The 25,455-nt window shown below is 64.9% G+C and overlaps 4 protein-coding genes across 5 annotated transcripts; 2 read left to right on the top strand and 2 right to left on the bottom strand.

The window, feature by feature from the left end:
* Positions 1-4,343: 4,343 nt before the first annotated feature.
* On the top strand, positions 4,344-6,695 carry RAX2 (retina and anterior neural fold homeobox 2; the record flags this gene model as incomplete). The annotated part of the gene is made up of 2 exons (XM_084302813.1): positions 4,344-4,586; positions 6,252-6,695. The coding sequence occupies 2 exons, from the start codon at positions 4,344-4,346 to the stop codon at positions 6,693-6,695; spliced, it is 687 nt and encodes a 228-aa protein (XP_084158939.1).
* Positions 6,696-9,664: 2,969 nt separating this feature from the next.
* On the bottom strand, positions 9,665-16,008 carry LOC311219591 (mucosa-associated lymphoid tissue lymphoma translocation protein 1-like; the record flags this gene model as incomplete). The annotated part of the gene is made up of 17 exons (XM_084302784.1): positions 15,960-16,008; positions 14,991-15,135; positions 14,625-14,791; positions 13,942-14,072; positions 13,688-13,841; positions 13,380-13,558; positions 12,879-12,975; positions 12,598-12,645; positions 12,475-12,510; positions 12,055-12,282; positions 11,725-11,902; positions 11,399-11,473; positions 10,854-10,981; positions 10,629-10,775; positions 10,260-10,417; positions 10,031-10,165; positions 9,665-9,937 (listed from the first exon to the last, which is right to left on the bottom strand). The coding sequence occupies exons 2-17, from the start codon at positions 15,125-15,127 to the stop codon at positions 9,665-9,667; spliced, it is 2,271 nt and encodes a 756-aa protein (XP_084158910.1). The 5' UTR covers positions 15,128-15,135; positions 15,960-16,008.
* An 884-nt stretch (positions 16,009-16,892) lies between these two features.
* On the bottom strand, positions 16,893-18,794 carry MRPL54 (mitochondrial ribosomal protein L54). The gene is made up of 3 exons (XM_084302820.1): positions 18,701-18,794; positions 17,383-17,539; positions 16,893-17,161 (listed from the first exon to the last, which is right to left on the bottom strand). Exons 1-3 carry the CDS (start codon positions 18,774-18,776, stop codon positions 17,029-17,031), a joined length of 366 nt encoding a protein of 121 aa, XP_084158946.1. The 5' UTR covers positions 18,777-18,794; the 3' UTR covers positions 16,893-17,028.
* Positions 18,795-18,916: 122 nt separating this feature from the next.
* APBA3 (amyloid beta precursor protein binding family A member 3) lies at positions 18,917-25,332 on the top strand. Of its 2 annotated transcripts, none has more exons than XM_084302786.1 (10): positions 18,917-19,837; positions 20,178-20,217; positions 20,661-20,800; positions 20,914-21,000; positions 21,562-21,720; positions 22,056-22,235; positions 22,464-22,676; positions 23,169-23,288; positions 24,090-24,230; positions 24,400-25,332. In XM_084302786.1, the coding sequence occupies exons 1-10, from the start codon at positions 18,929-18,931 to the stop codon at positions 24,469-24,471; spliced, it is 2,061 nt and encodes a 686-aa protein (XP_084158912.1). In that variant the 5' UTR covers positions 18,917-18,928; the 3' UTR covers positions 24,472-25,332. The 2 variants fall into 2 exon arrangements, with proteins under 2 accessions (XP_084158912.1, XP_084158911.1); XM_084302785.1 differs by having other exon boundaries at positions 20,655-20,800.
* Positions 25,333-25,455: the final 123 nt, after the last annotated feature.

The raw sequence follows: 25,455 nt of genomic DNA, 5'->3' as shown, positions 1-25,455 counted from the left end.
ACGGATAGCCCCAGAGTGGGTCCCCATGCCCTGTCGCCGTGCCTGGTCCCCACAGCCAGTCCCTGTGCACTGCCCCACGTCTATGGCTTGTCCCTGTGCTTGGTCCCCATGGCTGATGTGCCATCCATGGACGGTCCCATAGCTGGTGCCCATAGCTGGTCCCCATGGCTGATGTGACACCCGTGGATGGTCCCATAGCTGGTGTGACATTCATGGACAGTCCCACTGCTGGTGCCCATAGCTGGCCCCATGGCTGGTCCCCATGGCTGTGTTGATGGTCATGGTTGTCCCCGTAGCTGGTCCCCACACCTGGCCTCCCCCTGGTCCCCCATGCCCACTCCCCGTGGCTGCCCATGGTGCTCGCCCCCAGGTGCTGGTCCCCATACATCTCTCCCCACTCCCAGTGCCATGGCTGGATGTCACACCTGTCCCCATGCCTGGTCCCCATCGCCCGTCCCCACCCAGGACCCAAGCATGCAGCATCTCAAGGAACCCATGGCGGCCACACACACGGCCCCCAGGGCCTCCCCCGTGTCTCCGTCCCCTCTTGGGGGGACACGGCCACCACAGCAGGGCCGGGCACGGGCTGCAGCCCCCAGGCCCATCCCTGGGCTGCGGCGCTGGCAGAGCCAAAGGAAATTGTTTCTCTCCCTCCTCCCCCCCCATCCTCTGCCTTTCTTCTCCTCGCCCCGTGTTTCTAATTCTTTTTCCTCTCCCATAATGAGGGGATTACAAGGAAAACTCCAGCAGGACGCCTTTGTGGGGAGACAATCCGAGCGGGGAAGGCAGCGCGGGGCTTTGTGCGCCCGCGGCCCCCCCGGCCCGCCGGGCGCTGGGGGGACATTTAGAGCAATTACTTGTCCAGAAAGTAACTGTCAATCATTCTTAGAGGGGAAGGCCTCCAATTAATAACCTCGTCTTAATCCTTTGGACTCATTTCCAATCTGCGGGGCCTTGGTGACATCTGCAACACTAAATAAAGATTCTCCCGAGCCTTAGCACGGCGGTTCTGTGACAAATAAGAAGACTAGAGGCAACTTTGGCTGCCAAGCTGCAAGATTGGTGAGGTTGAGCCGCTTGTTTGGTTCCCAGGAGGGGCTGACAAAGTTAAATACTCCTGGAAAAGCCAAGTTGGGCCCAGCAGGTAACACCGTTTTATTCGAATTCGGGAGAAAGCGCCGGGGGAAGACGCTCCAAAGAGGAACGGGCCGGCCCTGGGGTGCGCCCGCGGCCAGGGCCGGATCCTGGGCCCTGCCCCGGGGGTGTGGGGGTGGGCGCTGGGTGCCCCAAAACCGTCTCCTTGCACCCCTGGTTGCTCTTTAGTGTCAGGGCACCGAGTGCCACCGCTCCTGGTGGGCTCCGTGCTGCCAGCCCGCGCTGTGCCGGCTGCCCTCAGGGTCCGGCCCCGGCCCCGGTGGCCACCGGCACCCAAAGGGGCTCGGAAGGGGAACGGGAGCCGGGGCAAAGCGGGGCGGCCTCAGGCAGGCTGCAGCACCCACGGCCCCCAGCACCGCCTGAACGGAGGGGTTTGGTGCTTTATTGCTTTATTCATCTCGACGAGTCTTTCTGGCACTGGGAGAGCTGGGTTTTGCCCAGTTTGGGGTCATTACTGCCCGGTTCGGGGCTTGTCGCTGTTGCTGTTTGCTTTTCTGGTGCCTGTGATGAGGAGCAGACAGCTCCGCTCCGGCTTGAGGCCACGGCGGGTGCAGGCAGAAAGCAGAGAAACACCGCCTTGGCACTGCCCAGTGCAATTTTTTACAGCTGAAAACCCCCAAACTGCTGCCGCCGGGACCACGGCTGCGGGAAGCCCTGTGGTCCCCAAAATCCTGGGCGAGCCGCCCTGCCGCCCAGCTGGGTGTGCATCTGGGGGACGGGGGCTGCGGGGTCCCCTTTAGCTGCTGGGTTTTGGGGCCGGCAGCGACACCCGGGACTTCTGGCTTGGCCATGGGGGCACATGGACAGGGCCGGGGGGGGAGCTGCCTGCTCTTTCAGCAGGGACATTGGGCACCCGTTAGGGTGACACAGCCGGGGAGCGGTGCTGGGGGGCCGTGGTGTGATGCCAACAAGGATGAGGCGGGGCGGGGGCAGCCACGGGGCACCCACAGGCTGCAGCGCTGCCACCCCCCACAGCGGGTTGTGATTTTCTGTAATTCCCATGTTTGTCACTCCTGCTTTTGTTTGGCTCTGTTATTTTTTCCGTTCTTCTCTTATCGCCCTTGATTCCCACTCCCACTCCAAGGATTTGTTTTCCTCTTCTTCCTGTTTTTTTTGTTTTGTTTTGTTTTGTTTTCCTTCGTGGCCTCCTTTGCTTTTGGGTGGGGTTAGAGGGTGTTTGGGGCTGCCTCCAGCCTCGGCCCTTCGCTGCCACCATGCAGCTCATCGCTGTGTCCCCCGCAGCCCCATCTCAGTTGTCCCCAGCCCCATTGCCCAGCTCACCCTAACCCTGCACCTCTCTGTGGCGTCCTGGGGGGGCTGCAGGTGCTCACCCCTCTCCCCTCTCCTTGCAGGTGCGGAGCTGCGCAAATGAGAAGCGGGTGAGCATGAGCGGGATGGCGGCGGGGGTCCTGTCCCCTCCCTGTGTCCCCAGCCCCAGGACACTCCACAACCCTTGCACGGTGACATTGGGGCCCCACTCATCCCAGCACCCAGCAGAGCACCCCAGAGCTGCAGCACCCAGTGGCCTGGGTCCCATGAAGGCAGTGCTGCCTGGGGCAGTCTGGCCAGACCCAGACCCAGCCAGAGACCTCGGGGTGATGGGGCACTCTGCGTGGGGCCGTGGGGTCTCACCCCATGTGGCATGTGCTGCATGCAGACCCTGTGCATTTACTGCATGCACTGCACATGCAACACACTGGCAATGCCATGCACTGCAAACACTGCACACACAGCCCCTGTGCATGCACTGCATGCCTTATATGTGCTGTGGACACAGGTGCTGCACACAGTGCACACATTGCACACACACACTGCATGCTCTGAGCATGCTGCAAATGCCTTGGGCAGTGCACACAGCCCCTGTGAGCACGCTGCACATGTTACACACACTGCATAGAGGGGCACTGCCCACATTGTGCAGTGCGAATGCTACACGTACACGGTGTGTGCTCTGAGCATGGTGTGCACTGGGCAGCGCACACAGACCCTGGGCATGCATGGCACACGTTGGATATGCTGCACACACTGACACTGCACTTGCTGCACACCTGTGTGCACAGTATGCGCTGCACGACACGTGCTGCATGCTCTGCACATGTGCTCACTGCATGCACTGTGTGCACTGAGCACAAAGGCACTGCAAGCACTGCGCACAGACACTGCATACGCTGCGTGCATGCAGTGTGCACTGGTTCATGCTGTGCCCACACGTGCATGCACTGCGCTCCTCACATACCCTGTGAGCTGTGCACTGCACGTGCAGCCTTTGCACGCTGCACCCGTGGCACGTGGACACTGCACACTGGGCACATGCGGTGCACTCTGCATGCAGTGTGTGTGCAGCACAACCCCCCCAACACACGCACACACACCCTGCACACACACCCCCAGCATCTACACCTGCCTGCAGTGCGTGCTGCCGATGCACTGCACGCTGCAGCCTCGCTGCAGGCTGCACACACACACACACACACACATACACAAACCATGCACGGTGCACGCAGACCCCCTGCGTGTGCATAGTGCCAGCAGCCCCCAGCTCCTTCCACCAGCTGCCCACCCGGGATCCCCAGTTATTCCCTTAGTCAATTAATTGATTTTCCCCCTCCCTCCTTGTGCCTGCTTGGGTGTTTGCTGAATTTTTGGGGTGATGCAGGGCTGAACACCTTCCTCTCACAGAAACACCCCAGGATTATGGCTTTTTGCCTGATTCCCATGTCTGACCACATCCCCACGGTGGAAAGGGGCCCTTAATCCCTGGTGAATACCACAGGAAGATTTCAGAAGCTGGATAAAAAGCTTAAAGATGCGATATTGTAAGGGTTGAAAACGCTTATAAACATGCAGAAAAAAGGCTATTAGCTGGGGGACGGTGCTGGGCCGCTCTTGTGCTGTTTGGGGTCTAGAACAGGTTCCTGCAGTGATGTGGGGCTGGTCTCGAGGCACAGAGCAGAGGAGCGGGGCTGGCAGGGGGACCTGGCCAGCTCTGGTCACCTCCAGGCCAGGCAGGGAGGGGGTTGCATTGGTTTTCAGAGCCAGTGGCTCCATAAAATCCCCACACAGGTATCACGGGGCTGGCCCATCCTCCTGTCCATCCGCTTGTCCCTCTGTCCCAGCCGGGATGCATGGAAGGGGGGTTGCGATGTCCCCACCCTCCCCAACCCCTCCATCCCCTCGCAGGCGCCAAAATGTTCCTGAATAAGTGCGAAGGGGACCTGGGCGAGCTGCGGAAGCCGGGGGACGGTGAGGGGACCCCTCCGGCTGCCGCCGAGGAGGAGCAGCCCAAGAAGAAGCACCGGCGGAACCGCACCACCTTCACCACCTACCAGCTGCACGAGCTGGAGCGCGCCTTCGAGAAATCCCACTACCCCGACGTCTACAGCCGCGAGGAGCTGGCCATGAAGGTCAACCTGCCGGAGGTCCGCGTGCAGGTAGGGAAAGCACCTGCTGGCCCTGACGTGTCCCCTGGGTGCTGGAGGGCTTTGCTCGGTGCCCAGCTCCGTGCCTCAGTTTCCCCGTTGCTCAAGGCAGGGGCCGTGGCACAGCCGCGGGGTGGGCGCATGGGGCCGTGCCACTTGTCCTGCGTTGCTCCAAGTGTCAGGTCTCGGGGCTGGGGGTTTTGGCTGCGTCCTGTTCCCCAGGGGCTCCCCAGTTCAACCAGTGTGTCCCCACGCTCAGTTTGGGGCCGGGGAGATGGGTTTTGGAGATTTTCCCCCGCTGCACAGGGAGGTGAGGGATGCTTGTGTGGTTCAGCTGGTCCCATGGGCAAGGAGAAAACCCTCAGCAGCTTGTGACCACTTGCAGCTCCTCAGAGCCAGGGAAAGCTCAAAATTCTCATTGATTTGGGGGTTTTAGGCTTTTCAGAGCATGGGGCATGGGAAGTTCTGGCTTCCCAGGCTGCAGCACAAAACCATGCCCTGGAGGGGGGCTCAGCCTGGAGCAGCCCCTGCTGCGAGCGCGGGCAGTGAGGGTGCCCTGCCTCCTGCCTCTGGGCCTGAAAGCCCGAGAAAGGGCAGAGGAAACCAAAATGATCAGAAGTGACAGAACAACTGAGAGATGGCCAGAAGAGCAATCCACTGACACGTGAACTGAGTTCTCCAGGCCTCGACTCCATTCCTTTTTGCACATCGAGCAAATCCAAGACAATGTGGCCTTTTCCTTGGAGCTCCACACCACGGGGATGCCTCTGCTGAGCTGCCTGAGCAGCGACCAGTTTGCACCAGTAGATCCCAGTAGGAGCTGTCCCCTTCTCAGCCCAGGGGCTGACACCTGCTGCCTCTTTGCACTATGAGGCAGGATGGGCTGTGTCCCATGCTGCTGGGGACTCGGGAAGTGGGCACCAGTGCTTTAAGCAGAAGCTCCTCCCAGGTCCGGATGGGTTTTAGTGCAATTCAGCTTCTAAAAGCTTTTACCGAGTGGCTTTTGAACACCACGCAGCGTTGTTACCGGCACTGTGCGGTGCTGCAGGGCCAACGGGAGCACCCCTACAGCACAGCAAGAGCAGGGGCTGCACGGTGCCACTGCTCCCGTCCCATGCTGGAGATTGGTTCGGTTCCTGGGTTTTCCAGGAGAGGTTTAGCAGAGGTGTGTGGTGTGACAGGGACTGCTGGAGCCACGGGGGACACAGCATGAGGGCACCCTGCTGGGGACACCCCGCATGGGACACGGCACGGGGGGGCGTCCCACCTGGAGCACCCTGTGTGGGGCACCCTGCATGGGGCACCCCGCGTGGGATACAGCACAACGGGGCACCCTGCATGGGGCACCCCGCACGCGGCACAGCACGGGGGGCACCTCGCACAGGACGGAGCACACGGGGCACCCTACACGGGACACAGCACGGGGGGAACCTTGCATGGGGTGTGCCACATGGGGCACCTGACATGGGACGTGGGACATGGGGCACCTTAAATAAGGCATGCCACATGGGTACCCTATATGAGACATGCCACATGGGGCACCCCACACGTGGCCACAGCATTTTGGGCACCCTACAAGGGACACAGCACGTGGGGCACTCCCCATGGGGCACGCTGCAAGGGACAGGCCGGGCATGGGGCATGCACCTCGGGGTCACTCTCACTGTCCCCTGGCAGGTCTGGTTCCAGAACCGGCGAGCCAAGTGGAGGCGTCAGGAGAAGATGGAGGCCAGCTCCATGAAGCTCCACGACACCCCCATGCTGTCCTTCAACCGGCCGCCCATGACAGCCAACGTGGGGCCCATGAGCAACTCCCTCCCGCTCGACCCGTGGCTGACGTCGCCCATCTCCAGCGCCACCCCGGTGCACAGCATCCCCGGCTTCATGGGGGCCCCCCAGGCCCTGCAGCCCCCCTACGGCGGGCACTCCTTCCTCAACACCCCCCCGGGGATGGCGCAAGGCATGCAGCCCATGGCCCCCGCGCCCTACCAGTGCGGCCCCCCCTTTGTGGACAAGTACCCGCTGGAGGACGTCGACCAGAGGAGCTCCAGCATCGCCTCGCTCCGCATGAAAGCCAAGGAGCACATTCAGACCATTGACAAAACCTGGCAGCCCATTTGATGAACGCTCCCCCCGCCTCCCCGGCCCCTCCACTGCCCCCCCCACCCACCCAAGGCTCCCGTCCCCAGGCCATGTGACACCGGGGGTGACGGCGGGGTGCTCAGCAGGACCAAAGCCAGCGCGGGGCAGGGATGGGGCAGAGATGCTGGGCTGTGGCTGCACCCCCCCTGCGCAAGCAACCGTGGGCACAGGGCAGCGAGGCAGGGTGCTGGCGGGACCCCCCCCAACATGGGGAGCACCCCAGCAGCCACCCACGTCCCGCTCAGCCTCCCTCGTGCAGCCGTGCACAGAAGACCCCAACCCGGGGCTCCGCAGCCCTGCCCTTTATCGTTAATGTTGGGTTTGTTTGTTGGTTGTTTTTTTTTTTTATGCTGCAGATTTGAACACAAATGAACAGAAAGGCTCTAGTTTCGTAGGGAATGTCGGGGGGGGTGGGGGGGGTTAGCTGCGTCGGGGCACAACGCTGGTTGCGCGCCGAGAGACGGGTGTATGGCCAGTAAAGAGATGAGCTGAACGGGTGCATCGCGCTCCAGTCGGGCACTGCCTCCAGCCGGGATGCGGGAAGGAGCTTTCCAGGGAAATCGGCTTTTCCCTCGCCCACACTTGGCATCTGCAGGGAAAATCCTCCATCCTGCACCCAGCCAGCGCACGCAGGGCTCGGTCCCCACCGGCTGACCGGATCCGGCCCCGCCGCCTGGCTCCGTGTCCCGGCTGCTTGTCAGGGGGAATCTGCTCCGCCGTCACTCCACGCTGCGCCGCCCTAATTGCTCTCCAGCGGGGCCGGCGGTGGAGGCACAAAGCTGCCGTAATTGCCGGGGAGGGGGCGGCCCCACGGCCCCCAGTGGGGCCCGCCGGGAGGGGGGCAGTGGGGCTGCACTGTCCCCGTGGGGTCCCTGGAGGGGTCACGGTGCCAGGTGGGAGCAGGAACAGGAGGGTGGCCTTGTGCCGTGTCCCCAGCCGGGCCCCGCAGTGGCACCAGGCAGGGCGTGTGGCCGGTGTCACCGTCACCAGGCAGCGAGGGGTGGCTTTAGGAGGCTCATGGCTGGGCCAGGCAGGGGCTGGTCCAGGCAAACGGGCGTGCTGTAACCCAGGGAGGCAGAGGGGACGCTCCTGGGAAAGCAAGACCGAGAGGGGACGTTTCCCCAGAAATATTTCTTGCTACAGAACCAACAACTACCACCACACCGTGTCCCCACCTTGTCTCCAAGGCCCAGAAGGGAGCAGACCCCGCTCAGCACCAGCACCCCCAGCCCCCAGCCCGGCCCCAGCAGGTCCCAGCCCCTCGGGAGCCCCAGGGACAGCGCTGACGTCCCCACAGCCCTGGTGGCACTGGGGTCAGGTGGGAGCAGCGGCGGTGACACTGGGCCAGGCAAGGCGCTGACCCCGAGGGGACCCGGCTCCTTGTCCCCGTCCCCCGGCTGCTGCTGCTCGTCTGCTTCGTTAGTGATAATTAAACCTTTAACAACCCATTAAACGCATAATCGATGCTCCCCCGGCTTCCCCAGCCCAGCTAATGGGACCGGGCTTAGATTAACCGGCCGCGGGCAGAGGCATACTGGGCCCGGGAGATAATGAAGCAACGGCCGCGGAAGTAATGGGGTTTGATCTGGGGGACGGGTCGCGCTGAATGGGGGCTGCGGTTTTCGCATGACATAATGGCAGAGGCTGGCGCCGGCCCCGCCGGGGCGGCCGGGCTCCCCTCGGCCCTACGAGCACCAACAAAAGCTGGCTGGCGCGGGGAGGGGGCTCGGAAGGGGGCTGCCCCCTCCCCAATCCGAGACTAATTGGGTCAGGGGGGCCCCCACCACCACCCGAAAGCGCGGGCGCATCGGGGCGAGGCCGGCCTCGGTGTGCCTGGGTGAGGACGAGTCTCCTCCGTGCTGTCGAGGCACTGGGCGTTATACAAATTATGTAAATGAGCTAATTTGCACGTGGCCGGTGGCGATGCTGTGCGGGGCCAGGCATGGTGCCCGGCGGTGCTGGGTGTCACCGTGGTGAGCCTCATCGCTCTCATTAGTGCAGAAACGGGCAATGTTTCTGGCCAAGAAAGCCTCCTGAACACGAAGAGCCATGAGGAGTGCTGAGCCATCTTGCTTTCACTGTTTTATTGGTGTTTTCCCCCATTTGAGACCCAAAGGAGACATTTGCAGATGCTGGCACATGGGGCCGAGCAAAGCACGAGTACACCCTGTGCCCCCATCTCGTACATTATGGAAAAAAAAAAAAAAAAAAAAAGCAGATGGCAATTTTCCCCCCAGATTTCATCCATACCCTGAAATCTTCCAAGGCCTGGCCAGCGCTGGCGCTCAGTGTCCCACTGGGAGCACTGGGGGGCCAGGTGGGTCTCCCATGGCCCCAGGGCTGCCTCCCAGCCAAGCAGGAGCCCTTTGCTCCCCCCTAATCCTCCCCTTAGGATTTGCCCCCTAATCTGCTTATTTCTCTCTATTTCTCCTAGGCCTGAACGAGCCCAACCCTGCCCCGGCACGACGCCTCGCTGAGCCCCCTGCCTCCATCCCCTCCTCGCCCCATGGAGCAAGGGGCAATGCCACCGCCACGCCAAGTGGGCACGGCCACGGGGAGCCCTGGGGGGGACAGGGGTGGCACTGCCATGCCAGGGACAGCGTCCTGTCTCTGGGGGTGGCAGTGGCACAGCAGGGGATGTGGGGCCGTGTCCTTTATATGGGGCCGTGTCCTCGATGTGGGGCTGGCAGTGCCATGGGGCTGGGGCTGGCATTCCCTGTACAGCTGTGGGGTGGCGATGCGCCATCCGTGGGGCTGTCCCTGTCCGGGGCAGGGGGCAGTGCCCTGCACTGTGCTGCCCCCCCCCAAGGTGCCAAGCAGTGAGCCCCACATCCCTGGTGCAGGGCAGGACAGGGCTCAGCCCCTCAGCACCCAGCTCCGTCCCCATCCCCTCTGTCCCCTCCAGGCCAGACGGGGCACGAGGTGTAGAGCGGGGGCCGCGTGCCCATCTACAGGCTGTGTGAGCCTGGCCCCTTGGGGCTCAGATTCTCCTCGGGGGTGTTTCCCCAGCAGCCCCCCGCCGCCCCCCAGCTCCCTGGGGGTGAGCTGGAGAGGGGGCTAAGGGAGCTCTGCGAGGGGGGCTGCGAGGCGGCGGCGGGGCCAAGGCGCAGGTTGAGCTTGGCGATGAGCGGCTTGCCCACGCTCACTGCCCGCCGCTCCTCCACGAAGTCGTCCATGCCGCGGTAGCGGTACTGCAGGCACACGGTGAAGGCCAGCTCCTGCTGCGGGGCACGGCAGCGTGGGCACCCACCCGCAGCATGGGGACGGTGGCTTCATCCCCCCCCCTACCCCTTAACACGCAGCGTGAGCCTTACCCGCAGTTTCTGCAGGCCGCAGAGGCGGCTGTAGAGGCAGCAGGAGGGGCAGCCGGGGCTCCAGGAGGGTGACAAGGGGCTGCCCACCTCCTCGGGGCTCTCCCTGTTGGTGCACTTGAGGTCCACGTCCAGCTCCTGCCGTGGGCGATGTGCGACCTTGAAAAACCCACAGCCCACTGGGACCCCCCCCTGTCACCACCCTGCCGAGGGCGTCAGCGCCCTGCCCCACCTCGGGGATGTCGGTGAGCTTGGCCACGCACTCGGTGATGTCCCTGGGGGCGGCCAGGATGCGGGTGTAGATGATCATGATGTTGGAGAACTCGGCAGCGAAGCCCAGCTGGACGGTGATGCCGCAGCTGAAGTGCAGGTGGCGGCTCTCCGGGAGCACTGCCGGGACAGCGAGCACGGGGCTGGCACCTCCTCGGTCACCACCACAGCGGTGACCCTCGGGGCAGCCCTGGTGCAAAGCTCAGGGCTGGTGGTGCTGCACCAGAGAAACCCGCTGGGCACTGAATTTGCTGCCTGCTGCCACCTCGCCCCACATCTCGGGGCCGTCCCCTCAGGTGCCAGCACTGGGTGCGGTGGCCACGGTGCTCACCATGGGCCTTGGCCCACTGCAGGTTCCTGGCGGAGGTCTCGTCCCGGCCCGGGGCGCGGATGGGGTCTGTCAGTGCTCGCCTCTCCGAGAGGTTGCTACGGAGCTCCAGTGCCTGGCGGCCCCGCGTGATCTCCAGGGTGCCCATGTCTGCGGGGGGACGAGAGGGACAGGGGGGTGGGTGGGGGACGCTCCCGTCCCCTGGGGTCCCCGCTGCTCGCCACTCACCCTCGGCCACCTTGTCCAGCAGCACCGTGATCTTCTCGTCATCCAGCAGCCAGCGCTTGAGGAAGCTGACGAAGACGCCGTTGGAGAGTTCGCCCTGGCTCAGCTCGTAGGCTTCGGCGTCTGCGCACCTGCGGGGATGGGGCAGGGGTGGGCTTCATCCATGGGACCCCTCCATCCATGGGGGGCTGCTCCAAGAACCAGCCCCCACTGAGCCCTGGGGAAGCTCAGCCACAATTGCTGTGGCCAGATCCTGGATGCTTAAAGCATCCTCAGCCCAAATCCCTGAGGAGCCTCAGTGCTTTGACCCCCTCGGGCACTGCCCGGAGCTGAGCAGGGCTGCGAGCATCCCCCATCCCCGTAGGGGACTGGGGGCTGCGACTCCCAGCACCTCCAGCATCAACCAGGGGGAGCCGGCAGCCTGGAGCAAGATGTGGTACAAATGGGGCTGAGCCCCAGCCCCGCTCCAGGCCCAGGCAGGATGTGTCCCGCTGGCCCTGGAGCAAGGAAGACAGGGGCAGCACCAGGGCGGTGGGAAGGGGACCCACGTGGCATAGCCGAAGACGATGTTGGCCGTCACCTGCAGCGCCCCGACCTGCGGGATGGTGTCGTCGTTGAGGTTCCTGTAAGAGAGCAGTTGGGCAGGGCTGGGCGCCGTGAGAACCCTTGGGGGGTGCAGACCCCCAAATCCACCCGAGGCACCCCAGACCCTGACCACAGTGGGGTTAAACTGGAGCAGTGACACCCAGGGCATCCACACAACGCCACAGCTGGGGCACGGGGGACACCTCGCTCTGCTCCCCTAGGATCCAGCACCCATGGGTGACAGGCACCCGGTGCCAGGACCCACTCTGTGCCGGGGGGGCTCGGTCACCTCTTGCGGCACATGTCGAGCAGGAAGATGTTGAGGCCGGTGTGCCGCTGCTGCATGCACCGTAGCACCCGCTGCACGCACAGGCAGTGAGCGGAGGTGTAGGAACTGGGGGCGTCGATGGGCACCATGAAGCTGTTGCCAAAATTTTCGTAGCCATGCCCGGCGTAGTAAAGCAAACCTGGCGGGAGGGGACAGCAGCGGGTCACGTCCCTCCATGCACATCCCCAAGCCTCTGGGCCCTCCCCAGTCCTCACCCCAGGCTTCTCACCCCGCCGCCCCCAAACCCCACTAGTGCAAGCCCCTCCCCAGTGCCCCCCAAAGCTGCCCCACCGTAGACGCCCTTGTCGAGGAGCAGGAGGAACTCGTTGACAGCCATCTGCATCTCGTCCTTGCCCAGGTCCAGCAGCGAGACCACCTTGAAGTCGAGCTGGCGCAGGAGGGAGCTCAGCGCGTGCACGTCCACCATGGGCGCCCTCAGGTGCTTGTGGTGCAGGTAGTGCATGTTGCCGATCAGCAGGGCCACCTTGTCCGTGGCTGCCGGGACAGAAGAGGGGCACGCTCAGGATGCTCCTGCTGTCCCTGCCACCCCTCCCGATGCTCCCGGTGTCACCATGCACACCAGCCCCTGCCTCTCTCCCCAGGGTGGTGCACCCATGATCGAGCCTGGCCAAGCAAAGCAGGCCTTGGGGGTGACAATGGGGACGGTCACAGCCCCACAGGGTCCCCAACCCCTCGTGGATGGGCTCTTACCGTACAGCTGGTCAGGACTGCCAGGCTCTGGGGGGCCTGGAAAGAGAGAAGCGTGGTGGCATGGCCCTGAGTGCGGTGCCCTGAGCAGAGCAGCAGGGACAGAGCCACGCCACCTGCACCTACCTCTGTCCCCATCCTGCCAGGAGCCTCCAGAGGCGAAGAGCCGTGGGCCTGGGGCAGCACAAAGAGGGGGGGGGGGGTCAGGAGAGAGGGAGCAGGGGCAAAGGGGGGCAATGGGGCTGGAGGGAACCCCATTTTGTAGTGCCCAGACAGCGCGGTGCTGAAGCCCCCCAAAATGTGAGGAAGCAGAGAGGTCATAGGAGGGCATTGTGGGGGTGAGAAGAGCCAGGACAAAGACACGGGGTGGGGGACAGGGGACATGGAGGTTGCCCCCCTCCACTCACCGATCTCCACGTCCACCTCCTGGCTCCACACCTCGTGGAAGAGGTTGAACACGCGGCAGGAGTAGCTGCCCCGCTCGGCCGTCGTCACCAGCTGCACCTGGCGGCGGGATGGAGAGAGGAGCTAGGGCCACCACGCCATGCTGTGCCATGCTGCACCACGCCGTGCTGTGCTGCATCACGCTGTGCCGTGCCATTCTGCACCGCACTGCACCACGCTGTGCTGCTCTGCACCATGCCATGCTGCACCGCACCACGCTGTGCCGTGCTGCATTGTGCTGCTCCTCTCAGCACTGCACCGTGCCATGCCGTGCCGTGCCACGCCATGCTGTGCTGTGCCATGCTGCACTACGCCATGCGATGCCGTGCTGCTTTGTGCCATGCTGCTCTGTGCTGTGCTGCACCATTCTGCACTGCACCACACCACCATGCTGTGCCGTGCCATGCAGCACTGCTCCATGCCATGCTGTGCCGTGCTGCACCAGGCAAGGGGCCCCAAAGTACCTGGAGCTGCGGTGCCCGTGCACCCTCCACGGGACGCCGGTTCCTGAACCACTGGTACTGCGGCGGCGGGTTGCCGATGGCTCTGCACTCCAGCAGCAGCGTGTCCCCCTCAGCCAGGCAGCACGGCTGCGGCTGCCGCAGGATCTGCAGCCCCGCCATGGTGGGGCAGTAACCGCTGGCTGGGGAGGGGACAGGCAGCAGGTCTGCCAGGGGCCCCCCGGGCTCCAAGTGACGCCCTGTGTGAGCCCCCCTGGTCCCGCAGGTGAGTGACGCCTCGTGGGTGCCAGCACAGGGAGCTGGGGGCCCACCTGAGCTGGGGCTGCTGCTCCTCTCCACCTGGATGTGGGCCCACCTGGAGAAGGCGAAGGCGGCCCCGCAGTTCACGCGGCAGATGAACCACCGGGGTGGGCCCGGCGGGGCGGCCGTGTCGATCACCAGCTCCGGGGCCGTGGCTCCGGGCACCTACAGGATGAGGTGGGGGGCTTGGACAGGGGTTCAGGGTGGGGGTTAGGCCAGGGAGGGGACCTGGGCCACCAGCTTGACGTGGCGATGTGGGACTCACCTCCTGCTTCCCGCAGAACCACTGGTAGGCGAGCCCCGGCGGGCCGGTGGCCCAGCAGGTGAGGGACACCCGTGCACCCTCCGCCACCACCTGTGACTCCGGCTGCACCGTGATGCGGATCATGTCATGGACTGCGGGAGAGGGAGAAGAGCCTGGGCTGGCCGAGAGCCCCATCCCACACCACCCCGTCACACCCGGCCCTGTCCTGTCCTGTCCCGTTGTGCCCCGTCCCCCTGCAGCCTGCTCCGTCCCACCCCGACCATCTCATCCTGCCTCGTCCCATTCAACGCCACCCCAGCCTGTCCTGTCACTTGGCGTTCTGCACCATTCCTGTCCCACCATACCCTGTGGCACCTCATACCATCCCCTCTGCTCCACTACAGCCCACCCCGTGCCATCCCAACCCATCACACCTCATCCCATCACAGCCTGTCCCCTCCCAGCCCCTCCTGCCCCACCTCATCACACAAGGTCCCATCCATCCTTCCCTACCCCGTCCCATCCCACGCCACCTCATCCCACCCTGCTGCATCCATCCCATCCCATCCCATCCCATCCCATCCCATCCCATCCCATCCCATCCCATCCCATCCCATCCCATCCCAAGGAAGAGTTGCCCCTCACCTCCCTGCTGAGCCCCCTTCCCCTGGTGACCCTCCCCATGCCCCCCAGGCCGTCCCTACCGGCACTGCTGAGGACCTGGCAGGCCTGCGTGTGCCCCATCCTGTCCAGGCAGCCCAGCAGGTACTTGAGGCTGCAGTCACGCTCGGCCAGGAGCTGCAGGAGGCACTGCGTGGGGCTGCCGCGGGGCTCCAGCACCTTCAGCGAGCACACCTCCAGCTCCTCCTCGCTGCGGAGCACCCGCAGGGCTCAGCACCACGGCCTCCCCCGGGACGGCCGGGGCTCAACACGGGAAAATAGGGACACAGCGGGGCGGGGGGTGCCCCCTGCTCAGCCCTGCCCCATCTCCTGCCCCGTCTCTGCGTTTGGTCACCCAGCAGGACACGGAGGCCCAGCTGTGCCCGCTGCAGGGTAAATCCTGCTCCTACCTGCACTTGAAGCGTTTCTCTGCCCCGGCCACCTCGGCCAGCTTGCGCCAGCCCCGGCTGGCATTGTCCAGGAGCTCGCAGAGCCGGGCCACCACCTCCTCGCCCAGCGAGCTGATGGGCAAGCTCCAGTCCCCCATCCCGTCCCCTGGGGGTGTGGAGGGGATGGGACATCAGCGGGTGACAAAGTGACAGTGCCCGTGCCCCACTGGGCACCCTCAGGAGCTGCTGGCTGGTGGCCCAGTGCAGCAATACTGGCACGGGGACAGAGAGCACTGGTGCCAGCCCGCTGGTGTTGTGTCACCTCCCGGCCCCATCCCAGGGTCTGCAGGATCCGGCCACCAGCCAAGATTGCCCCAAGATCCCCCTCTCAGCCCAGAGGATGAGAGCTGTGACAGTGGCACGGGGACACGGGGACCCTGCTCCACCCCTGGTGCTGGGCAAGGGGCCAGGGCCGCAGTGGGGCAGCCCCCGGGACCTTGGCAGGATGGGGTCCAAGGAACTGGAAAAGGGGGATGATATCCCCTGCCACCTTCCTGTCCCTTTAGGGGACACGGAGGATGGGCCCATTGTGGGAGGCTGAGCAGGGCCGGGACAAGGCACGGCACAGCCTGGGCACCCCGCTCCTTCCCGCACAGACAGCACGTGGTGTCTGCACCTCAGGGGTGGGGGGCAGCCCCCTCACTGTCACCCCGTGGTGGTGGCTCTGGAGGTGGCCTGAACCCTGCTGGGCCACCAAGAGGAGCCCCGGGGGACAACAAGGGGAGTGGAGCACAGAATCCGAGCCCTGGGGGCAGGAATTGGACACCACGCACGGGGACGCGGGGCTTTGGCAGCCAAGGGAGCGCAGCACCAACCACCCTGCCCCTTGTGCCTCATCTGCCCGGCTCTGCACGGGGCCACGGGGGACATGGGGACAAGCACCGGGGTGGGCACGGAGAGGACAGGGCCTGGAAGGCGCAGGGCACTCACCTCTGGCACGGCCTGGCCCCAGCCTCGGGGCAGCTCCTGCCGGAGGAGCCTGCCTGGAGCCGTCAGCTCTGAGCTCGGCGCGCACCAAGCCCCACGCAGAGGAAATGAAGGTTAAAAACAAAAGCTCCCCCCCCAGCACCACGGCATGGCACTTCTGCTTTCCTCCACCGCTTCCTGTGCTGCACAGCGTGGGCGTCACAGCTGCGGGGAGCTGGGCACGGCCCCGTACCGGGGTGGCAGCGGCCCCACTGCCCATCCTGCCCCTACAGCACCAAACAGGCAGGACCAGGGCTGTGGGGAGATGCTGGACTCCGCCAGGCTGAGGACGCGTGGGGAGGGGGCAGCAAAGCCCCCGGTGCTTGGGGAAGATGTGGCTGCAGCCCCTGCTGGAAGGGCAGGCTGGAAGCCACGACTTCCCTAAGGGGAAGGGGCTCGGCTGAGCAGGACGGACGTGCCCCCCTCCGCTGTGCCCCCCAGCCCACCCTGCTCCCTCGGGATGCTGAGACAGAGGAGGAGGCAAGAACACGGGGTGGGGATGGTGCTGCGAGCCCTCCCACTGCAGAAGGGGCTGCGGTGTCCCCATAACTTGCTCGCTGCACCCACCAGCACCCCCAGACCCCGACCTCCCTCCTCTCGTCCCCAGGAGTGCTGGCTGCCCCCCGACACCTCCCTCCTGGGGACACGGTGACAGCGGTGGAGTCGCTCCCACCCCACGCCACCGCCCTCCCAGCACTGCCTGTACTCCCCATCACTGCAGCGCAGACTGACAGAGGGAGCGGGAAGGATTTGGCAGCTTGGGCTCCTTCTGTGAACAATAAACAGAGCTTCTGCTTCAGCAAAAACACCAAGAATTCAGGGCCTCGATCCTCCACCAACCCTGGGCAGGAGGGGAGGCCCACACTGAGCTTGCAGAGGACGTGGGTTTGCCACAGCTTCAGTAAAAGGCATCAGCCTCGCCAGAGATTTATTCCCAGTTCACAGCAAGAATAAGAGACCAACAACGGGAGCTGGTCCCAGTGCCGTCCGTGCGGCACCCGGGGCAGCTGCGGTGCCGCGAGGTCTGCAGCACCTACAGCTTCTTGCCCTTCTTCAGCCGGTTGCGCTGCCACGTGTTGTACTTCCGCAGGCGCCTCCAGTACTCGATGGAGTCGGGGTCCATCTCCTCCAGCTTCTTGGGGGGCCCCAGGTGGATCTGGAAAAGCCTGGGGGCGAACACAGAGGATGTGAGTTTGCAACCAGGAGGAGGAAGGAGGATGGAGGGGCAGTAGCATGCGATCAGGGCACGGATCCCTCACCCACCACATCCACCGCTACCAGGGCAGGTCCCCGAGCCCCCAGTCCCAAGGAGAAGAGCAGTTCCCATCCCGATGGTGTCCTCGGGATGGGCTTTTGGGGCCAGGCACCTCAGGAGGGCCCCACTTACCAGTCGGGGTACTCGGAGTCGGGCTTCAGGGCCACGTCGGGGCTGTCCTTGTGGTAGTTGACGCCCACAGCATAGGTGGCCAGCTTGACGGGGTCTGTGCACACCTCCGGCCCCTTCAGCTCCTCCTTCGGCACGCTCTTACCCTTCACCTTCCCACCTGCGGGGACAGGGGCACGGTCAGGCAGGGGGACATGGGGATGGGGCTGAGGAGTGGGGCTGGGACAGGAGCAAGAGGAGGAGGCCATGGGGTGAGGGGATGGAGGACTGGGGGCCAGGACTGGGATGAGGATAGGACATGGGGCTGGGACATTGGGATGGGGATGGGATGTGGGGCCGGGACATGGGGATGGGGATGGGATGTGGGGCCAGGACATGGGGATGGGGATGGGATGTGGGGCCGGGACATGGGGATGGGGATGGGATATGGGGCTGGGACATTGGGACAGGGCTGGGACATGGGGCCAGGACACTGGAACAAGGCTGGGAGACGGGGTCAGGACGGGATGGGGATGGGACATGGGGCCGGGACACAAAGCTAGGATGGGACAAGGATGGGACACGGGGCCAGGACACTGGAACAGGGCTGGGACATGTTGCCAGGACATTGGAATAGGGCTGGGAGATAGCATCAGGATGGGATGAGGATGGGACTTAGGGCAAGGACACCGGAACAGGGCTGGGACATGGGGACGGGACACTGGGACGGGACGGGAGGAGGATGGGACACTGGGACAGGACAGGACTGGGACACGGCCAGGACACCAGGACAGGGCTAGGAGATGGGGTCAGGATGGGATGAGGATGGGACATGGGGCCAGGACATTGGGATGGGGCTGGGATATGGGTCCGGGACATTGGGATAGGGATGGGATATGGGGCCAGGACACTGGAACAGGGCTAGGGCATGGGGACAGGACACCGGGATGGGATGGGAGATGGGGTCAGGATGGGATATGGGGCCGGGACATTGGGATGGGGCTTGGACATGAGGCCAGGACACTGGAACAGGGCTGGGATATGGGGCTGTGACATTGGGATGGGGCTGGGATGTGGGACTGGGACACCGGGACAGGATGGGAGGAGGATGGGACATTGGAATGGGACAAGACTGGGACACGGGGCAAGGACGCTGGAACAGGGCTGGGAGATGGGGCCAGGACACCAGGACAGGGCTGGGACGCCGGCATGGGGCAGAGCTGGGACACGGGGCTGGGGCACTGGGACCGGGCACAGACACCGGGACCGGGCTGGGATAGGAGGAGGACGGGGTTGGGGTTGGGGTTGGGGTTGGGGCCGGGGCGCGGTGCGGGGCCCTCACCCGGTTTCTTGGCGTACCCCCGGGCCGGGCCGTGCCGCACGGCGCTGGCCGCCCTCAGCAGCAGCCGCGCGGCCATGGCGGGGGGGGGCGGGCCCGGAAATGGCGGCGGCCTCGTCCCGCTCCGCCCCGGCCGGGCCCGCTCCGTTCCGCTCCGGGCCCGGGGCAGCGCCACCCCAGGGCCCCTCCGTGCCCCGCTCCCCCGCCCCCGGCCCCCCCCCCCCAGCCGCCATGGAGAGCAGCATGGACTTCCAGGCTGAGCCCTCGGCCCCCGAGCCGCCGGCCATGGACACGGAGGAAGGGCCGGGGGGGCAGCCCGCAGCCCCGGGGCCCGGCGTGGAGCCCCCCGGTACCGGCACCGGCACCGCCGGGGGTCGGCGAGGGGGTGAAGCAGCCCCGGGCACCGGCACCGGCGAGGCTTCGGGACGTGACCGGGGAGAGGAGGCGGAGGAGCCCAGCGTGGGGGGAGCCCCTCGGGGAGCGGGGCCGCCCCGCGCCCCCAGCAGCGGGGACATGGAGCTGGACGAAGCCCCCGAGGACGCAGAGGCGGCGGAGATGCAGGGGCTGCTGGCACAGCTCGAGACCCTCGACCCCAGCCTCCGCGACGCCCCGGAGCCGCCGTTGGCCTCGAGCCCCGGCACGGCCCCGGCGGTGGGCGAGCGGCACCCACGGGGCTCGACGGGGTGCCGGGGCGGGTGCCGGCCGTGCCCGCTGCACGTGGCCACGGGCAGGGGCCTGGCGACGCGGCCCTGCTGCTCCCAGCACTCGGCCTGCTCCCGGCCCTGCCACGGGCTGCTCTTCGCCGAGGCCGACCGGGAGGATCTGCTCAGCCTCCTGAGCTACGAGGGGGGATTGCCCGAAGCCGGCGCCGAGACGCCCCTGGCCCGCTCCGACGTGCTGGCCGGGACCAGCCTGGAGATGCTGCAGGCTCCCGAGGAACCGGTGGCGGCGGTGGTGGAGCCCGGAGGGCCGGGCGGCTCGCAGGGGGGACCTGCTGGTGGATGGTTTTATGGAGAGGGGCTCGGCGAGGTTGACCCCACCTGCGAGGGCAACCGGGACAGTTCGCCAGAGCCGGCCTGGGCGGCCCTGTCTCCTGCTGCGGCCCCAGAGAAAGAGCAGCTGCCCCAAGGCAGCGTGACTGTGAGTGCATGGCCCACGGGGTGGCAGCAAGCTGGGATGTGCCCCCAGGCTCTGCCTTCTCGTGGGATTTTGGGAGGTGGCAGAGGGGAGCAAGGGAGGGCTTTTCCTTGGGGCTTGCGGAGCCTTACGTTGCTGGGGTGCCTGGACAAGACCCTCAGTGTGGGCTCTGGCTCCTGCTGAATGTGCAGGACGTTCACACCTGCCTGAGGCATGCATGCCCTGTGGAGGAAGCCGGTGGGTCTGAACAGGTCCCTCAGCCCCAGCACCCTGTGCCCACGCTCTCCTGGTGCTCCCCAGGCTCCCAGTCAGGGTCTCACCCCCCTCTCTTGTTGCTTTGCAGAACAAGGAATCCCCTTCCTCCTGTCCAGCCTTCAAAGATGGTGAGTAGGAGATCTGCTTGAACCAGGAGTCCTGAGCCATCGCCTCCTGCACTGATGTGAACACAGGGGTGGCTGCGGGTCCCAGCTGGGGAAGGAGTGCTCGGCTCTGTGCCCAGGAGAAGGGGTCCCTTGGGCAGAGGCGCTGTTGCCATGTTTTGGAGCATATGGCTGCAGACTTTGTGTGGCTGGTTTGCTCACAGCTCACCTTCTGCTGTGTGAATGGGGTGCTTCAAGGATCTGGGGTGGTGCCCAGTGAAGGAGGAGGCAGCCCTGGGGTCAGCGTTGCCCCCCCTGTGGTGCCAGGAGCCCATCTCCCAGGCACTTGAGCCGCTTCGCCACGTGTAGGAGCACAGCAAACATACAGCATCAGCTGGCAGCCCCCAGCCTTCAGAGTCAGGAGGGAACCAGCCCCTGCTTTATCCCTCCCAATATCTCAGTTCCAGGCCCCTGCGACCCAGAGGATCTGCTGGACGGTGTGATTTTTGGGGCAAAGTACCTGGGCTCCACGCAGCTGGTCTCCGAGAGGAACCCCCCCACCAGCGTCCGCATGGCACAGGCGCAGGAGGCTGTGGACAGGATCAAGGTGTGTGGGGACACAGTCTGGCCTCTTGTGGGTGCAGGGCGATGCTCAGGCCGGGGCTGTGCACAGGGGGAACCCCGGCTGTGGGGCAGGGACCTCACTGGGGCACTTTGCAGGCACCGGAGGGGGAGTCCCAACCCATGACGGAGGTGGATCTGTTTGTCTCCACGCAGAGGATCAAGGTGCTCACGGCTGACACACAGGTGAGAAGAAACGGGAATGCCCACGTGGCCCCGGGGCTGCTGAGACCTTCCCATCCGCCTTGGGATCTCCTCTGCCTGCCCACGCCGGTGGGGTCATGCACAGGGATGGCCCACGGGCAAGGCCGTGCATCTGGGAGGAGACGTGTCACTCCACAGCCATCCCACACACGCGTGCCGTGCATCCCTCGGCTGGCTGCCGGGCTGCACGAGGCTTCTCATGCAAACTACGCCTCACGGGAACAAACTGAGCTCCAGGGGAGCTGGTGTTAAAGTCTCTGCAGCTCTTTGCTGTAGGATTATTTTCTGCCTTACAGTAAGAGGCCGAAGAGCTGTGTTGTCCCCTGACTACACCTGGAGACACAAACGAGTCCTCGGTTGAAGGAGCTGTTTGTAGCTTTTAGCAAATACATGGGTTTCTCCCAGGCTCTTGAGCCACGTTTCAGCAGTGTGGGGGCTGAACCAGACCTCACCCAAATCCTTCTGACGTGGAGCGGTGCCTGGCTGGCCCGTGGGCTGCCCAGAGGGGAGGGCTGAAGGTCTCTGCTGTGTCCCCCTTGCCAGGAGGCCATGATGGATCACTCCCTGCAGACCATCTCCTACATTGCTGACATCGGCTCCCTTGTGGTGCTCATGGCACGCCGCAAGCTGCCTCGGCGAGCGGAGGCGGCGGAGGAGAAGCGGCTCTACAAGATGATCTGCCACGTCTTCCACTCGGCCGATGTGAGTGGAAGCGAGACCCCCGGGAGGGCAGGGTGGTGTTGGGGTCCTGGTCCCCATCCTGCTGTAGCGACCAGGTGCTTGGTGTCTGCACCGGGGGCTTCTGATGCAGTCAGAGAGAGGAGGAGGGAGCCTGGGCACCCCCCCCACGTAGGGGGTCCCGGTGAGAAAAGAATGGGATTGGCACCACGAAAAGGTGCGGGGCAGGAGCCAGGATGCTCTGCAGCTCCCAAACCTCAGCTGCGCTGGGCAGAATGGTGCTGGCAGCTGCTGGGCCCAGTTTGGCATGAGGCTGTGGCCCCAAGCTGTGGGCACAAACGGTCCCTCTCTATCCCCAGGCCCAGATCATCGCTCAGGCCATCGGGCAGGCATTTGGTGTGGCTTACCAGCGCTTCCTGGAGGCCAACAGCATCGACCCGAGTGAGCTGAGCCCTCGCCAGTACAGCCGTGCCCTTGAGGACCAGGAGCAGTACAATGCAGAGCTGACCCACTTCTCCCGGCAGGAGAACTGCAAGGACGTAAGAGCTGCTTTGGAGGGGTGAAGACAGCGTTGGGGTATCAGCACGGTGCCTGCTGGCACCTCTCTGTGGCACCTCACCGTGGCTCCCTGAGCAGCTGAGGTGCTCCCTACAGAAGGGGGCCCCCTCGCAGCTCGCTTGGAGCCCCGTGCTGGGGCTGTGACACGTGCCCCGTGACCCAGCACCCCTCTTCTCATGACCACCACCTCCCCGTGTCCACCCCCACAGGTCTGCATCCGGAAGCAGAAGGGGGAGATCCTGGGCATCGCCATCGTGGAGTCGGGCTGGGGCTCCATCCTGCCCACGGTGGTGGTCGCCAACCTCATGCACGGGGGCCCTGCGGAGCGCTCGGGCGAGCTGAGCATCGGGGACCGCCTCATGTCCGTCAACGGGACGAGCCTGGTGGGGCTGCCCCTCACCACCTGCCAGAGCATCATCCGGGTGAGCCCGGGGTGCTCCCACTGCCAGGGCAGAGCCGGGGACCGGCCTGAATGCGTCCACGGTGTCTGATATTGGGGTGTGCCCCCCAAATGCTCCCGGGGAGGGGAGGGATGGGTGGTAGGAGCGCGTTTGGCAGGTGGAGATGTGACGAGGCGGTGACAAAGCTGGGGCTGAACCTGCAGCAGGGTGTGGGCAGGGCCCTGCCCAGGGAGGTGGGGAGGTGGCCAAATACCCTGGGGGGATCCTGTTGCGCCTTCAGCCTCCTGAGCTGGAAGCAGCGTGGTCTCAGGGACAGAGTGGGGTGTCTTGGGCTGGTTTGTAAGTTCCTCTCCCAGGATTTGAGCACGGCAGTATTCTTGTGCGTGCCTCAGTTTCCCCATTGCAAACAGGGTGCTAATCCTCAGCACCCCGTGAGCAACGTGGCCGTGTTGCCCCTCTCAGCCCCTCCAAATGGCTTTCTGAAGTCTGACACGTCCCCATCCCATCTTCCAGGAGCTGAAGCACCAGACGGAGGTGACACTGAACATAGTGCACTGTCCCCCCGTCACCACGGCTGTCATCCGGCGCCCCGACTCCAAGTACCAGCTGGGCTTCTGCGTTGAGAACGGCGTGGTGAGTGCTGGCAGGGACAGCAGCCGAGCCAGGCCAGGGTCAGCCGAGGGCTTGTGCTGCCCATCTGGCAGGGGGACGCGTGGCTCTGGCTGTGTCTGCGTGGACGAGCACGCGGCACTGATGCTCCCTGCCTCTGCTGGGGCTGAGGTTTCAAGGGTGTCTGCAGTGCCGAGGTGAAAGGCTCCTTGTAGCTCTCCTGTGGCGCTGCTGTTTGGGTTTGTCTCCTTGGAGCTCCTTAGCTGTTTGCTTTGGGGGTGGTGCTTTCTTCCTGACTACCTTGACGTGTCCTTTGTGACATTTGTCACCGTCCCCGGTGCCCTGGCCACTCCCTGCTCTGAGCTGCACGGTGGCTGTGTTTGAAACGCCCCAGGAAGGCAGAGAGGAGCGTTTCCAGGATCAGCAGGAGAGGATGGGGTGGGTGGGCAGCAGAGACGTGGTTGCATTTCCCACCAGCTCATGCTGCTGCTCGTACTGAGACATGGTTACCCCACCAGCATGCAGGAGCTGCTGTCCCAGGGAGAAGGGACAGGAGCATGAGGTTCAACGTGTGGATGTGGGGAGAGGAGCTCTGTGCAGGCCAAGGGGCCAAAATCCTGTGGAGCGTTCTTGCCGTGCAGCTCAGCACGAATCCCACCACAGCAGTGCCAGGGGCCATCCCTGTGTTCATTTGCAGGCCCTTGGGCTGGAGGAGACAGCACCAAGCCCAGAGCTGTTGCTGGAGGAGGGGATTTGGGGTGGTCGTGGTGCATTCCCCGGGGTACAAGCACGGCTCTGATCTCAGCAGCACTCCCTGCTCCCCAGATCTGCAGCCTGATGCGCGGGGGCATCGCAGAGAAAGGCGGCATCCGTGTGGGGCACCGCATCATCGAGATCAACGGGCAGAGCGTGGTGGCCACGCCGCACGAGAAGATCATCCAGATCCTCACGCAGGCCGTCAGCGAGGTAAGGCAGACCCCGGCTGGGGGACCACCGAGGTCCTTGTGGCTGGGGGGGGTGGCTGTGACTGCCCCTCTGCTCCCTGCAGACGCTGTGGGCTGGGCTCGGGGCTCTGCCCCAGCAGCCTCCCGCCTGGGGCTGGCATCTCCCAGCTGATCCACGTGTCTCTGCCTAGGTCCACATCAAGACCATGCCGGCCTCCACGTACCGCTTGCTGACGGGGCAGGAGCAGCCCGTGTTCCTCTGAGCAGTGGCCGTGCCCGGCTGTTGCTGTGTGTGCCTGCGGCCAGGCAGGAGCGAGCCCGGGGCCTCTGGGGTGGGACAGGCTCTGCCTCCTGCCCCAGGGCTCTCATCAGAACCCTCTGGCCCCCCGCAGGGCCTAATCCTGCACCTCTTTGGTTTTACTCAGGACTCAGTGGGAGACGGGGGGCCGATGCCCAGCTCGAGCAGTGTTAGGGCCTGTGGTGCACAGCTCAGGCCCGTGACTCCCTCTCTGCCTCTGCTCACCCCTTCCTGCCTCACAGTGCCTGCACGGCGCCATCCCCCTGCTCCTCGGGGTCCCTCGCCTTGGCTCGGTGCTGGCAGGGGAGAAGGGACCCGCTGTGAAGGGGCCACCCCCTCCGGTCACCGCAGATCGTGCTCTTACACTTGCCGCTGGTGCCTTTCCCTAGGTGGGGATGGAATTTGAGCACAGCTTGGGGCCCTGAGCGGCGCTGCCCCTGCACACCAGGGTGTGGGCTCACGCCAGCACCCAAGGGAGAGCCGGCAGCTCCCAGGCTCAGCCTTAAGGGCAGCAGCACCCTCAGCACCCACTGCCCCTCCCGGGCTTTGCCAGGGGCCTGGTGGGGCACAAACAACCTCTCTGTTGCACCAAGCTGGGAAACTACCTCTGCCTCCCCAGTGCTGCCTTTATCTGCTCTGCATGCACAGCTGGGTCCCAGCCTCGGGGCTGCTCCTCAGCACAGCAAAAGGGAACACGGCACTGCCACGTCCCAGGGAGCCTGGGGACATGAGCCCCGAGGGCCAGCCTGCAGCTGAGTGCTCCGTGGGGCCGTGTCCTTCACAAGGGGATAGCTGGGATCCTTCTGCTGAGGCAGCCTGACGTGACTTCGCCTGTGTGCTTGGTTGATGTAAAAATAAAAGTTCGGGGGCACGTTGGAGGCTGTGTTTCAGGAGCCGTGGCTGGGCTGCAGTGGAGGAAGCTCAGGCTGGGGGATGCAGCCGTGAGCCC

The sequence above is a fragment of the Netta rufina genome (assembly GCF_964035555.1).
Source record: "Netta rufina genome assembly, chromosome: 28".
NCBI lineage: Eukaryota > Metazoa > Chordata > Aves > Anseriformes > Anatidae > Netta > Netta rufina.
Note: the sequence above shows the minus strand (reverse complement) of the source record. Positions and strands in the feature narration are given on the sequence as shown.